Source organism: Hippopotamus amphibius, chromosome 10, assembly GCF_030028045.1.
Source record: "Hippopotamus amphibius kiboko isolate mHipAmp2 chromosome 10, mHipAmp2.hap2, whole genome shotgun sequence".
Classification (NCBI taxonomy): Eukaryota; Metazoa; Chordata; class Mammalia; order Artiodactyla; family Hippopotamidae; genus Hippopotamus; species Hippopotamus amphibius.
Genome location: NC_080195.1, coordinates 13,479,190 through 13,495,184, shown reverse-complemented (window position 1 = coordinate 13,495,184; position 15,995 = coordinate 13,479,190). Strand labels below are relative to the sequence as shown.

General features: G+C 35.5%; 1 protein-coding gene across 4 annotated transcripts; it reads right to left on the bottom strand.

Annotated features, from left to right (window-relative positions):
• Positions 1-2,262: 2,262 nt before the first annotated feature.
• CFAP96 (cilia and flagella associated protein 96) lies at positions 2,263-15,776 on the bottom strand. Of its 4 annotated transcripts, none has more exons than XM_057697808.1 (8): positions 15,601-15,776; positions 13,524-13,706; positions 11,842-12,061; positions 9,945-10,082; positions 9,771-9,846; positions 7,747-7,926; positions 4,174-4,343; positions 2,263-2,504 (listed from the first exon to the last, which is right to left on the bottom strand). In XM_057697808.1, the coding sequence occupies exons 2-8, from the start codon at positions 13,621-13,623 to the stop codon at positions 2,456-2,458; spliced, it is 933 nt and encodes a 310-aa protein (XP_057553791.1). In that variant the 5' UTR covers positions 13,624-13,706; positions 15,601-15,776; the 3' UTR covers positions 2,263-2,455. The 4 variants fall into 4 exon arrangements, with proteins under 4 accessions (XP_057553791.1, XP_057553792.1, XP_057553793.1 ...); XM_057697809.1 differs by having other exon boundaries at positions 13,524-13,701; XM_057697810.1 differs by having other exon boundaries at positions 15,625-15,776.
• Positions 15,777-15,995: the final 219 nt, after the last annotated feature.

The following is a 15,995-nucleotide window of genomic DNA, read 5'->3' as shown; positions in this document are numbered from 1 at the left end:
TTCAATCATCTGTTTTTATACACATATCCCCGTTGGAGATATGTTTTAAAGCTTAAGCAAATTGCTCCAATTTACCCAGCTAGTCATAGGTTGAGCCTGGCTTATTATTCTTAATACAGCAGTCCACACTATTAACATACAAAAGGAGTGAGCAGTCTCTGAACAAGCAGGGTAAGGTTTCCAAAAATATGCTATGCTACTGTTTAACTTTCCCTCCGGTTCCTGTTAGAGCTTCTTGTTGAAGAGAGCTCTAAGTCTCTCTCAAAGATAAGCATTTCTTCCACGATGAGGTGAACATCCTCAATCTTTGTTTCGACTTTAAGCCTTAAACAGGTGTGGCTGGATGGTTCATAACAGAGATTAACGACTGCTAAGCAGGCGTATTATCACTTCCATTCTTCTCTGGTGGTGGATGCAGAAAAGCACTCAAATCACACAGGCATCCTAACGGGGCAGAAGATAACTAGATGCCTGACTGGTCAAGAGACAGGATGCCAGTGTCCAGTAACCCTTAACTCTTCACGTCTGAGTCTGGGGAAAAAGTTGTTTCACAGGAAACCACCTAATGTTGTATTGTATTGTTATATTTTCAAAATTAAAAGAAGAGACACTAGTTGTAAGAACAGTGGGCACCATAAATAATTTGTGGCTCTCAAATCAAATTCATACGTGTGTGCTCCTCTATTACTGACCATTTCAAATCTCTTAACTTTTCTATAGGCTTCACTATTCCTATTACTGGTTTCTCTGTTTGACACAATATATTTACATGAACTCGGGATATGCTCCGTCAACTGCCACACTACTTCTTACACCCTTCAGGGGGCATCAGATGAGTATTCACATCTGTGAGTTAATTATATGAAGTGGACACTGCTATGAGAGGCACATTAATAAAATAAATTATAGTTAACAAAAAGCAGAGGTGAAAATGAGCAACTTAGATTTTCATAAAATCTGTAAATGTCAACCTCTTATTCAAAATAACGCATATACTTATAAGGCTTGTTTGGTAACATTTATCATATGTAACTAAATGAATTTTTATTCACTTATGTCCACCTGGCAAAACCTTTGCTGTTCTGAAGACAAATGTATTCCCCTTTGAGTCTCTTTATACCCCTGATAATGTCTTGAGAAGTTCATTCCACACTATCCTTTAGATAGGAAATAAAAAATTTAAGTATTCTTTTAGAAAACTTTTTAAGTCTTCTTTAAAAATCATTTTTAAAAATCTTTTCTTTTAGAAAAAAGCAAACAGTTATGAGGCACGTAAATAAAAATAAATATTTGATGACAGCAAAAATTCTCTGTACCATCTGTAACCCCTTTAAGAGCCAGGTAGGGATCTGGATTGACATGGTTTCCCCCACTGAAAAAACAGTGGGTCTAGAAGGAGAGTACTGCAGCCCTGTATGTTCTGGTTTTCAGCTCTGAGAGGCCTAGAATGGCAGAGTGGCAAGTACTAAGAAAGAACCATGAATCAAAATAACTCCCTCAATACATTATATTAATAGATACTGTAAATTTCCCTTTCTAATTGCCACCACCACCTCGCCCCAACTTAATGAGGACTATTGAGAGAGATCTCACTATGAATTACGGTAATGTATTTAAATCATATCTTTCAAGAACAGATTTTTTTAAGCGGTAGGACGAGCTAAGAGAAGAACTTGGGAAGCAGAGGGTAAGACCTAGAGAGGCAGGTAGAGGAGAGGCAGCTCTAGGGCACCTACCGAGGAGCATGAGAGGACACCAAAAACCAACTTCATCCATCTTGAAACCTGCCCATTTTTTATAAGACACTGAACTGAAAGTGCATTCCCCACTCTCCCTTCCCACCCCGCTCACGCTGGGGCTGCTGCTGGCTGATCTGATGCTTTACACAGGCTATAAACAGAAGGCACGCTGCCACATCAAGCTACCTGCCTCACTATATAATGTGTATATACAGGAATCTATGCAATGTGACTGGATCAATACTTCTCACTGATGTTAAGAATGCTTTAACAGGCTATGACACGTGGACAACTATCAATTCACCCTTCAAATACCTCAAGAAGGAACAGCAAATTAAGAATTCACGGGGCATGTTCTACCCCTCCAGCCACCATTTCCACTCCTACCCTCCAACCCTGCAATTTTTTAAGGTTAGGAGCAAAATATTTCAAACGACAGACTACACTTCAAGATTTTATAACATTTCTAAACATTCCTAAACATCTCCTCAGAAACACAGATCTAAATACAGATCAGCAAACGTTAAATTATTAACAAATACTATTTATTCATTATGGAATAGTACTAAAAGAAGGAAGAGTATTAGAGTTACAAGCCTTATATTTCTTTTAAATGCTTGAGCTATTTGATCCAGAATATCTTATATTTTTTCAATGAGCACTTGATAATGAATGTTTGGTAGTCAGGCCCTATAAGGCTATTTGTCTTCCAGATGCTAATACGACTGTACTGAAGCAGTCTTGTAGTTCTTCATATTTAGTGCCCTAAAATTGGAACATAAATGCACATTTAATTTTATAGGTGCAGGTAATATATCTGTATATTCTTGTAAAAACATTTTGCAATAAAAAATTAACAATCCCAAACCAAATTTTCTCACCAAATAAAAAGCTTCACTTTATCTTCAGATACACTTTTAAAATGTAATTTAAGAGGAAAACTGGTTTATGAGACCAATTTTAAATGGTACTGCCCAGAGGTTTATTAGTTTTAAAATTAGGATAAAAGAAGCTGAAACTTGATTTAGGATAATATTTGTGATAATGTAAAAAAAAAAAGAGAGAGAGATTGAATAAACTCAAAATCACTAAATAAAAGATAAACTTCTGATTTTCCAAAGGAACAATCAGTTACTTTTTTCTTTACTCTGCTCTAAACATATATGCTAGGGCATCATAGAGCTTTCTCAGATCTCTTCCTCTGGAAAGCCAGAAAACCTGAAACCACCCTCCTCCCCACCCCCCAAAAAAATTCCACCTATTTTAGGGTAAGTGTGGTGAGGAAAATTCCAATTTTACTGTCAGTTCTATTGCATAACTAAAGTTGGCCAGAGTAAGGATAGGTGGCTTGCCAAAGGATAAACGTCAAAGGACATGGAAAAAAGGCTCTGTATCTTTGTTTCCCAGTCCGATCCTCTACCAACGAGCCCACAAGGAATATTATTCCTAGCGACAACAGTCAAATTACATAAATAATGAAGGGCTGTCTTATTTTTGTGACATAATAATGATGTTGGTATTATAATCACTGTCCACAAGTGTTAAAGATGTTTTTACTGTTTTTACAAAGGAAAGAATGTGAATTTGATGTCCTTTACGTAATCAGTATGATTTCACTGAACTTAGAAATATGTAAGTTAGTTAAATTGACATTAAAACTTTTTCAATGAATAGGTGGAAAGGTAACCAAACGAATTATTCAGTTATTTATCATCTTGCGCACACACCAAAAGAATGACAGATTGTTCTTTTCTAAATTATATTCTGAACTTCTAAGAACTTCTTTCCAGTTTTGAGAGTGCTCAAAACCTGGGTAAAAATGAAGTTTAATGATACATTAATAATATGCATATACTTTTCCCCAAAACATTTTTAATTGGTCAGAGTATTTCCTGTTTTCATAGAAGGTTATTTGAAAGTTAAGCACAGAATAAATGTCATTAGGATTCCACACAGTTACTGAGAGCCTGGAGTCCACATAGAGATAATATGAGGGTGAGTCAAAAATTACCCGCACTCTGGTTATGTTAAAACTACAGCCAGAGTGCAGATAATTTTTGACTCACCCTTGTAATTTAACAAGGGTCAAAAGATTCTTTTGAGAAACAGACAATGTTAACATGTACTGCTAAATGAACTATATATATCTATAGTTGCAAACAACTCAAAATAAGGTGCTATATAAATTTGCTTTAAAAATTATGAACAGAATAGTTTGGTACAGATAAATTAAGCTTTTTCTGTTGGGAATTTCAGAAGATGGGAAAGAAATTCTACAGAGGGGGGCAGGTATAAGGAAGAAACTGAGATTTCTAAAGTCACCCAAAATTGTCATTTTTTTAAAAGTATCTATACATAAAAGATTATTCTGAAGAAATCTAAAAGCTGAAAATAATTTGTCTTGGTTTATGTGCTAAATGTAACATATTACTACCTTCTGACATTCAAAGTCATTATACTTTCAGTTGGTCTGCTTTTTGGTCCACCTGGTGGATGGAAAACCTTAGCACTTTTGCTGGAAACATGGCTTGTCAACTTAACCCCGTAAGGGTCAGCAGAATGTGAAGGGTAAGGAGCGAACGTTCCTGCCTTCATTCCACCAGCCTACAAACAAAAATGAGACAATTTAATGTGGTTTTGTAAAAATGCTTCTAATAAAATTAGATGTGAAGAAGTTCATACATATTTGTGTACTGTACATGGAGTTGCTTTTACTTTTAAAGAAAATTGTCTATACTGTTTACATCAAATACCAGCAAAGGGTCTCCCTATCACCAATTTTATGGGGTTAAGACACTGTAATTCCAAAAGTTCTCTATTAAAATGCATATATTTATAAGAAGGTAATATTCTAAACTGTCGCCAACGGTTAATATTATAGTAAGAGTTTTTTTTATCAGATCAGGCTATAATCTACATAGGAAGTGAACCAATTACTGAGGGAATAAGACCTAGGTCACATATATTCTGATAGAGAAAGGAGTTAGGGCTCAGAACCAGAAGATGAGAGAAGAGGCCAAGGGAAAGGTTTGTCCAACAGGGAGCCTGGCACAACATGAGTTCACTAGACGTCAGTAAACAATGAGGCAGATACTAAAAAAAAAAAGAAAATTTAATAAAAATAAAGGAATAGCACACAGAAAAAGAAAGTGAGAGGAAAATGTAATCCACAGTCAACCCTCCATATCCACAAGTGCTGCATCCTCAGATTCAACCAACCTCAGATGGAAACTATTTGAAAAAAAAAAGAATTCCAGAAAGTTCCAAAAAGGAAAACTTAAACTTGACACAGGCAGGGAACTATTTACATAGCATTTACATTGTATTTACAACTATTTACATAGCATTTACATTGTATTCACAACTATTTACATAGCATTACATTGTATTAGATATTATCAGTAACCTAGAGATGATTTCAAGTATACAGGAGGATGTGCAAAGGTTATACGCAAATACTATGCCATTTTATTTAAGGGACCTGAGCATCTTTGGATTTTGGTATCCTGGGGGTGGCGGGGTGGTAAATCTATATTATAATTAAGATTGAGAAATGGGTGGAAGAAACCTATACATATAAGGAATATTAGAAACTGTAACATAATATTTTTGTACATGTCTATGTTAATAAATTTGAAAACCTGAATGAAATGAATGGTTTTCAAAGAAAATATTGTCAAAAGTGACTCAGAAAGAGAGAGAACGCCTACGGAAAACAGATGGGCATCATGTAAGAAATGAAGCCCAGAACATTTTCTATGAGAGTTCTTTCAAGCTTTCAAGGAACAGGTATTTCTGGTGCTATTAAACTCTTAAAGAATACACAAAAAGAAGGAAATCTCCTGATTATTTTAAGATGTTAGCATCTACTTACACCAAAATAGAATAAGGCATATAAAAATAAAAGTACAGGCCAGTCACAGCACTTTAAATTACTGATGCAAAAACACTTAATAAAACATTAACAAATAAAACACAGTATTACATTTAAAGATTAATACAACACAGTCAAGTGGGAATCATTCCAAGAAACCTGTTATTATTACTCATAAGAAGTCAGTGGAGAAAAAAAAAAAAGATGGGCTAAATAGATTACACCAAAACATTCAATATAATTCTACATACATTCCTGATTTATCCTTATTTTTCGCATCTATAAAAATGAACACTAGAGGTATTCCCATGATCCCCGTATCATGTCCAAATATTGGACACAAGCATGACATAAGAGATATAAATATTAGAAAGGAGAAAAATTATTCGCAGATAATATAATCATATATATAAAGATCCAAGGAGAATCAACAGAATACCCATTAGAACATAAGTAATGAAGTGGCCAATTATTTTTTTTTTTTTTGGCACACGGGCTTAGTTGCTCCGCGGCATGTGGGATTTTCCTGGAGCTGGGATCGAACCCATGACCTCTGCATTGGCAGGCGGATTCTTAACCACTGCGCCACCTAGGAAGCCCGGCCAATTATTTTTTAAAAGTCAAATGTTTTAATAAAAACAATAACATAAGGGGACTGATGAGGGAAAAAAACCATTGACCAGGGCCTTAAAATAAGTAGGAATAAATATAGGATATATAAATCTACGTGAAGTAAAATATTAAAGTCTACAAGACAAATAAAGGTTTTTGTAAGTAGCTTAATTCTAGATTAGAAGATTCAAAATATAAATATGCTAATACAAGCAAAAATCTAAAGATTTAATTTTAGAGCAAAATACCAAAGGTCTTTTTTCCCCCAGAACTTTATAAAATAATTCCAAAGCTCTAAATAATAAATATCAGAAAACAGCCATATAACTTTTTAAAAGAGTAATGAGAAGAGACTAGGCCACCCAATATTAAAATGCAATAATTAAAAGTAGTTTGGTCCTGGTAGAAATAAACAAACATCAATCAAATGGAATGAAAATTCAGAAAAAAAAAACTAAAAAATCGGAATTTTGATTTGATAAGGGTAGCATTTCAAAGCAGGGGCATTAATTATTCTATCGGTGAGACCAGGAACAACTGGCTTTTTTCAAAATCATTTTTACTTAAATCTAATTTAAGTATAATAAACTGCACCTATTTTAAGTTTACAATTCTATGAGTTTTGACAGATTTATACACCCTTGAAACCACAACCATAATCAAGATACAAAACATGTCCTCCCCACAAAGCTTCCGTCTGCCCTTAAAACTGAATTTTGAAAAAGATAAAAGCTGGATGCTTACCTCGCTCTTTACATCAAAATACATTTCAGATGAAAATTTAAATGCAAAAGGATAAGACTAGCAAAAGAAATCAAGAACGTTTATTTTTTCTAATACTGCTGGGAAGGAAAGTCATTCTGAGAATGGTATCAACACAGCATAAAGGACTAATAAATTTGACTATATCAAATTATTATATCTCTGAATAGCACAAAATACTACAACCAAAGTCAAAGACTCGACAGACTAGAAAAATTATTTTCAACACAAATGATAAAACAATATCCTTAACAGAGGAAAAGATCTTACAAATCAATACGGAAACGACAAATATCCTAAAAATTCGCAAGGAAAATGAACAGGCAATTCACAGAAGAAAAACCAAAGTATAAACTAAGTTTATAAATTGTAAGAAGCATTTTCATTTTTATTCATACTTGTAAACCTCAGCAGAAGGGAGAGACAGTTCATTTTAATCACCACTTCCAAAACTAAAGATGGTGTGACTTTTTTATGGTTTTGAGAAAAACTATGCCCAAGAGCTAGAGAACTTAGAAAATTCATTGTAAGTTAAAATACTTTTGAAATGATTAACAATTATTTCATAAGAGTTTCATTATTCCCTATGCTATCCATGCTTTATGACTTTCCATAAATTCACAAAAATGAGTTTTCACAATATGTGGCAAGAATATAAACAAAAGTTTATCATTTACATGGGTAATAAAAGAATAAGACAGCAAGAGGCCACATCTTTATAATGCTTAATATTTTTTCATTCTAAAATTTTTAACTTACCTTTTTACCAGGAGAAGAGGGCTTAAAAGGGTTTGCAAGTGCTTCTTTCTTCTCTGCTTTTTTAATTGGTGGTAAAGATTTCTCAAACAAATAAGGATTGGTATCAAAATATTCTCTTGGGTAAAGATTTAATTTGAAAGCTGTTCCTTTAAGTAAACGACGGTGTTGTTCATTCTCTTTCTGTAAATTAAAGTTTGAAATTATATAGCAAAAATTACTCAAACTGGAAGTTATGTAGAGTTAACAGACCTTTAAATTTTAATACAAGCATCTAGATTTTTAAATATATACTGCTGGGTTCACTTTTTTTAAACATTCCTTTGTTATGTTCTATTTTTATGATACCACAGATATGCTTACTTATGAACAAGCACTGCTATGATTGTTCATTTTGGATATAAATTTATTTGACGTATAAAGATTTATTTATCACTTAAACAAATCATATTAACTAGCTGGGTGATATAATGCAGTAAAAAAAAGTCATTCTCTAGTTCAAACCCTAACTCCTTCCTGCTTTTTAGCATTTCTCAGGGACACTGGGAAAGTTACTTACCCTTTTAGTGTCACATTTTCAACTAAAAATGATGATGGTAATATTCCCCCCACCCTTAATGCTGTTATAAAGATTAAATGAGATTTGTATTTAAAGTACCTGGCATATGGTAGGCCTTCAAAAAAATGTCAACTTTTACTTCTAAGAATAAGGAATATTACTTTTTACATTACAACATTTTTATACTACAACATTATTTTAGGAAATCCAGGGACATAAAATTTCTGACTTACAAATAATAAGTTCTAAAAGTATGAACTCTAAAGAGAGGAAAGTATCTTATACCCATAATCTTCGGAGGAAAGACTAATTACTGAGCCATTGATAAAACTGCCTTGTATGTATTTATATACAAGGGTGAGTCAAAAATTATTCGCGATCTGGTTATATTAAAACTTTCATAAATTCTACAGCCAGAGTGTGGATAATCTTTGACTCACCCTCGTATCATGCCTTATTATTCCTACAGAATTTTATGTATTATTATTCCTATTCTGTGTAAAAAGTAGTTTACACAGAATTTTATATAAAATTCATAACCCATACATAGAAACAAGAGATGCCTATTTTCAAATGACCAGGGTTTCTGCTCAATTTAATAGAAAATTTTTCTGGGTTTGGACATGCCCATGTGCAAAACTGGCTACTACCTTCTATCTCATTGCCACTTACAATCACCACAGTCAACATTATTGACGACTGTATGCCTAAAAAAAAATTTAAAAACATAAAATAGGTGCCATCTAATTTCTGTTTCTTAACATCCAAATAAACTTGATGTTTCATTACTACCAGCTTTCTTTAAGTATATCAATATTTTTAAATGACGCTGATATGGTTCCAGAATTTCTACAGGTTCCTCTATTCATTCACGAGGCATTCTCCACATACATGAATATGCTTCATTATAAGTCAAATATTGTATAAAGTGAAAGAGGCATATGCCAGGACATCTCAGTTTTTACTTCTGCCATTTAATAAAGTGAGTAGTCTTCTCCCATCCTTTCACTCTCTCTCCCGTAGGTCTTCATTCTCTACTCTTCACTTCCTCCCTTTTCCCCATCATTCCTCCATCCCATTCACTCACCATAATGGCTTGATCAACCCAAAAGTACTACTGCTACTTTCTTAGGCACACAATATCAGGGTGTGGTGAGAATATGGAGTAAGGATTAAGATATGACTCTTCTAATCAAAATAAAGCATAGCTGATCAAGCCAAGTTAGCAGTCTCACAGCTGGTTTAGAGACATGTAGGACAGATGTGGTAAACTATAGCAGGGACAAAAGCTCATCCTGGGAATCTAATATCAAGAAGTAAAATTATCACAATTCATAAACATCAACCTGCCATTGCCTAAGTAATACAAATAGATAAAACAAAGCAAACCCCAATTAGATCGCAAATGAATTCTCTAAGTCAACTAAATAAGATGAAGGTTGGAAAAAGTTTAAGTAGATCCATTTACCTTGTAATTTAGTTTTGCTGCATCATAGAAATCAGCAGAGTGTGAAAACTGCTTACCTATGGTAACATTTGCATAGCTAAGGAAGGAAAATAATAATGATGATGACCTCAGGGTTCAGAAATTAAATTTCTTTAATTCAAGACAAAAGATACAAAAGTACGAAAAATGTCTTACCCATATCCGGTTCCTTTCTTTCCTGGGTTTGTGTATAAATTCTTTCCAGGTGGCTCGTATTTTTCTTCGGGTTTTGACTGTGCACTGAAAAATGGGACTGGTCCACCTATTGTTCCATAGTAACTTCCTAATCCACATCTTAAATACAGGTTAACGACAACAACAAAAAGGAGCAAGTTAAAATAGCAAATTTTGAGTTATACATATTTTACCACAATTTATAAAATATTGATATTATTGAAAGAGGAGCAGAGTATATGCAATGGAATTGACTTGCCTAACTTTGGTAAGAAAAAAATTTTTTTTGTTATTTTTTAATATAACTTCCCCTATTTTTCAAAATCAAAAACTTTGAGATAACATTTTTAATTTTTATGCCTATTTTAAATGTTCTACATAAACAAAACAATAATCCTAGGAAGTTAGAAGAGTTTACATTAATTCAGTTAACTATAACAACAAATAGATCCTTTGTGTTTTTCCCGTTTTTCTTTAAATTATTTATTTTTTATTTAAGTGTAGTTGATTTACAATATTATATTAGTTCCAGGAGGTGGAGGAGGCTGAAAAATAGGAAAAGTTATTTAAAGGATAAAATACATATATTATATGAAAAAGAAATGAAGTAGTGATCCAAAAAATGCACATTTAAATTTATATCTAAGAAGAAAATAACGAAACCCAGCAAAAAGTAGTAATAGTAAAAATAAATAATTCAAGCCTCTCCAAAGCGTGAAAAGATAGAAAAAGATAAACTATAATAACGGAAAAGACATTCTCCACTCTTAAAAACTTAGCAATTTAACTTTGAAGACTGCAGCTTTACTAATCTCAAAACCACAAATAAGCACAAAATTATTTTTCAACCAATCTTCGTCTGTCATAAACTCTAGATTGTGAGTCAACAACGTTTTTGAGTGTGAATTAATATCATAAAGCTCAGCTGCATTATATGATATCACATAGACTATATGATTTTTTTCAAGTATTTAAAGGCTAAAAATCAGAACCTCACATTGACAATTTTCACAACTAAAATATTAAACCCCATGCATGTATCTTCACACATGATTTTTTTTTTCATTTTATTTATTTAATTTATTTATTGGCTGTGTTGGGTGTTTGTTGCTGCACATGGGCTTTCTCTAGTTGCTGCGAGTGGGGGCTACTCTTCATTGTGGTGTGCAGGATCCTCATTGTAGTGGCTTCTCTTGTTGTGGAGCACAGGCCCTAGACGTGTGGGCTTCAACAGTTGCAGCACACGCGCTCAGCAGTTGTGGCTCACGGGCTCTAGAGCACAGGCTCAATAGTTGTGGCACATGGGCTTAGTTGCTCCATGGCGCGTGGAATCCTCCCAGGGCAGGGCTCAAACCCGTGTCCCCTGCATTGGCAGGCGGATTCTTTACCACTGCACCACCTAGGAAGTTCCACACATGATTTTTAAATAACATATCTTTGATAAATTATTCTCTTTATCCAAAAAAGATTTCTCCTAATTTCACATTTTTTTATTTACACTTTTTTCAAGTTTTAAAAAGCACAAAAAACAGTCAAGGGCACAGATATGATGACCCAAGGTAATTTTTTTCCTAATCTAATTATTGCAAGGTTTTCAACTAAACTTATTTTCATTATTTAGTCGGCTTTATTAGTATAAGCTGATAGAGAATAGTGACATAGATAACCAAAAATTTAATACAATAATGAGAATCTACTTAATCAAGATTACCCATGAACCTAAATCATCCAATATAATTCTCTCCAGCTAAGACAAACTTAACCTAAGAACCATACCTTAAAAAATGAATTGTGTGTAAGTCCTAAGGAAAAACCAACACAATTTAGGCTGGAGGGGAGAGAGAGATGCAAGAGATAAGACCTTTTCCCAAATACTTACGGCTGCTTATCTCCACTACTAGGGAGGAAGGCTTTGGCTAGATTTTTTTTGGCTTCTTCCATCATATGCCTTCTCCTCACTTGATTCAGATTTACGTAGCCTTCACCTTCAAAAATCCTTACAAAATGGGGATCAAAATAACCTGCCTGGAGATTTGACATTTCTTTGGATCCCCCAGGTAGCATCTGTCTATTTTTGCTTGCAGCTTCATTAAAGGGTCCTTTAAAAATAAATTAGGAATATCAATTTTGAGCTCACTAGTAATTAAAGGACATGAAAAATGACTTAGAAAAGTTTCAAAATGTGATTTGGGCCAGTGTGTTTTGAGCTCTTAAACTGTTTCAAAATGTTCTCTGAAAAGTCTGTGTCAAGGGCTTCACGGACCATAAGAATTAAGAGGCTTCCTTTAAAACATTTTAATAATGAGACTGAGGTCCTGTTAGACTCTGAATTTGAGAGCTGGAAGAGACCTTACAGGTCAATGAATCCAATGCTTCCCCATCTATATACTAGGGAACACCGTGTGAGAATATGCTAGGAAACTTTGTGTCAGATGTGGGGGGGGGGGGGGGGGGAGGTATTTTTAGGTTGGAGGGGAAGGGCATTCTACATTCAAACTGAAACAATTCCCCTCCTGGATACATACTCTAGACACATGAGTCCTATATCCAGTAAAAGATAGGAACAAGAATGTTCACAGCAGCTTCATTAATAACAGTCAAAAACCAGAAACAACTCAAATGCCCATCAACAAAGGAACAGATAAATGAATTGTGGTATATTTATACAGTGAAGTACTAATAGCTCAATAATTTTTAAAAGGCCGCTTTTATGAATATTTAGAACTTCCTTTGTAATTTACATCTAGGAGAACTCAATTTGTTAAGTCCTTCCATAATATGAAAGAATTTTTTGAAGTGCAAATAAGCCTTAATTCAAGTGGTCATCTAAATGTGAATTTGTATCACTCATATTTAACTTAGGTTTTTGAAATGAGAATATGTTCACATGGTTCCAAATTCAATAGTATAGATATTTTTACAATAAATTTTCCTTCCACATTCAGTCACCCAGTTCCTCTCCCACAGGCATCCATGATAGTGATTTGTTTTCCAGAGAATGTTTAGGCAGGTTCCAATGAATATTTCATATTTATCCCTTTCCATTTTCAATGCTTAGCACACCATATACACTATTCTGCACCTTGCCTTTTTATTTAATAATGTATCTTGGAGATGTTTCATATCAGTGCATTATTTCTTATTGTTTTATTTATGATTCAGCTATTCATTCAGCATTTCATTTTTCAAGAAGGTGATCATGGATGGCCTTTTCAGATACAAATGTAAATGCTGTCTGCATAGTAGAGGGTCCCATCTAAGGAAACAAGAAAAGCTAAAAACAAAATATTCTGGGAGAAAACTCCCATGCACCTTGGAAAGAAATAAAATTACCGATGAGGAGACTATATGAAGGTAGGGTAGCCCAAGAAAATGAGCTTCCTGCTCTTATAAAATTAAGTTCTCACTTATCTCTATTGAAATTCCATACGTTTATTCAACTTTATACCTAACGCTTTAAAATACAGACCATAAAAAAATACCATTTAACAAACATTAAATCCAAAATTTTAAACAGAAAATATCCACTCTTAGGCTGTAAAGGAAACCAAATATACTTACGATTAAATTGTGACACGTATTTATCACCAACAGTGACATATTCCATCTCACTGAAGAGGCCAATCCTCTCCATATCAGTTTTCCCTCCTTCCACAGGCATGGTTGCCTCTTGTGGTGGTGTGCTCTATACTGGTAACTGCGATGGGTTCCTTAGGGCCACTTCTTCTATAGCAAAATCCTACTCTACATTGAAAAATACAAGGGAAAAGTTTAGGGGGAAGGTGATTACTAAATTTCAGTCCAAATTACTTTCCGTCTGAGAGTTAACATGCATATAGTTATATCATAAAACAATAGTCTCAGACTATGTGGGGAAAGAATCTACTTTGTGGGGAAAGAATCTACTTTGTGGGGCTGAGGGGGAGATAATGGGGACTCAAAATTATCACCATGAACCCTCCCCTTGACTCTCCAGGTGACGTATCCACAAATGACAAAGAAATGTGTATGTGTTGCACTGCCATTCGTCTGTCGTAAATAATAAAATTATTACTGTACAGTGTGGTATAAGTACTGTGTAAACAACATCCTTCGTTTTAGAAGTTCAAAGAGCTTATTAATTACATAAGGCAGTCATTTTCAGTTTAAATCATTTTATCTAAACATACCATGTTATCCCTTGTATTAAAAGTTATAACTTACTTTTTCAGAATGCACCACACACACAGGTATTACCCTATAGTTCTTGAATTTTTTCAAGTTTAAGTGTATATAAGAAATGTGCCACCGGCGAAATTAGCTCACAAAGAGGATGGGAAGACAGGCAGGAAAAAAACAAAGAACAGCAGAACAAAAATGCACAATGAATTTAGAGTATTTGTTAAAGGGCAGACTGCAACTATTCGTTTTCTTTTGAAATATCACTCTAAATATGCAATTACTTATTTGGATTTTTTTTTTAATTAGACTTGTTCTAAAAAGTAGGACCAAAGAGCTAAGAACACTTGCTTCCATTTCATTTTAATACTTTTGAAGCACCAACTAGATCTAGGCACTGGACACACAACAGTGAATAAAACAAACATTGGTTTATGATTCCCAGCTTATAATTCAAGGTAAGAAACGTTTGCCTTGAATTTAGAGGCAAGCTGTTTCAGTGACACTAAACGGGATTTGAAACTGTGGCTCATCCTCCCCCCTCCCCCATCCCACCTCTTCCTCTGATCAGGTATGCTTTAAAGCTAAAAGTCAGTGAGTTGGAGCCTACTAATTTGATTTGTTTCATATTTCAAAGCTTCATCTCCACTGCCCAACCTCAAAGGCTTCTTGTGCTTTTACAGGGGTTCAAATCCTTTAAAGGGCTCACAAGGCCACTATCACCCTCATCTGTCACCATGGGAAGCCCCCTTCCTGGCACCTGAGCTCCAATTGTCTTTTCAGTTCTAAACCACAGGACCCTAGCACATGCCATTTCACTCTAAGTAGGTACTTCACTGTGCCGACTCCTGTTGTTCCCCACTTAACACTGATCCTTCTGATTTTTTGGCTCATTCCTCACTTCTTTAACTCCCGTTATCATAGCGCCATGCGCTTCTCTTTCCAAGCCCTTATCATGGCTATCTAGTGGGTTATTTTACATTCACAGCGTAGGGATCCTTTAATTAACAGCTGTTTCCCCCCCCCCCCCCCCCGCCCCACTAAACTGTGGGCTCCAGGACAGCAGAAACCGTGGTGTGAGTGTGGTACTTCCTCACCACAGTGTTTGGCACACAACAAAGTCAGCCACAGAGGGGAGGAAAGCAAAGGAGTTATTGCCTTGAATTTTTCTACTACTTTACTGTTCCTGAGCAACATTTACAAAACCATTCAACCCCTCCTCTGAGTAGGGCTCGCTGACAGAAAAGTTAGGAAAACTGAGATTTTAAAGGGCGTAGACCCTGCCCTTAGGGAGTTTACACTCCAGCGGACAAGACATAATTAAATATAACACAGTGGAACACGGCAAGTTCCCTTCAAAAGGTGCCGGGGCGGTGGGGTGACGGAGGGACAGAAAACTTCCGGCTGAGGTGAAGGGGAAAATGATGTCCCACTAGGGAAACGGAGGTTCAGGGTAGGGAGGTATCTAAAAGGACAACACCTGAGGCTCCGAGGACCAAGTCACCTCTGAGGAGGATACCCAATCCAACTAGCAAGATCAGGTCGTCCCAGCTCCAGCCCGGGCTGAGGCAGCTGCAGGAGCAACCAGGGCCACGAGCCCGCCGCGCAGGACCACGACCGCCGCCGGAGCTCTCTACGCGGTGGCCCCGCGTGCTCAGCGCGCCGCGGCGTTTATAGTGGCACGTTGCCATGGCTACGGGAGAATCCATTCCAAGAACGAACGCTAGGTGGAGGGTTCGACTCCCTATCGAGGAAAGCACAGAAACGTCAGAGTGTATAGGATACGAAGGACGCACTCAATAGAATTTACCGCCCCCGTATCCCCCCGCGAGATGAGGCGTGGTGGTACGCCCCATGACCTTTGTTGCAGGGCGT

Bases quoted from the DNA above. Each gene is read 5' to 3' on its own strand.
- CFAP96 (XM_057697808.1), bottom strand. From the start codon at position 13,623: ATGCCTGTGGAAGGAGGGAAAACTGATATGGAGAGGATTGGCCTCTTC. The intron at 12,062-13,523 runs GTAAGTATATTT...TTATTTTTAAAG, and splicing joins ATACGTGTCACAATTTAATC to GACCCTTTAATGAAGCTGCA. The intron at 4,344-7,746 runs GTAAGTTAAAAA...TTTTGTTTGTAG, and splicing joins CCTCTTCTCCTGGTAAAAAG to GCTGGTGGAATGAAGGCAGG.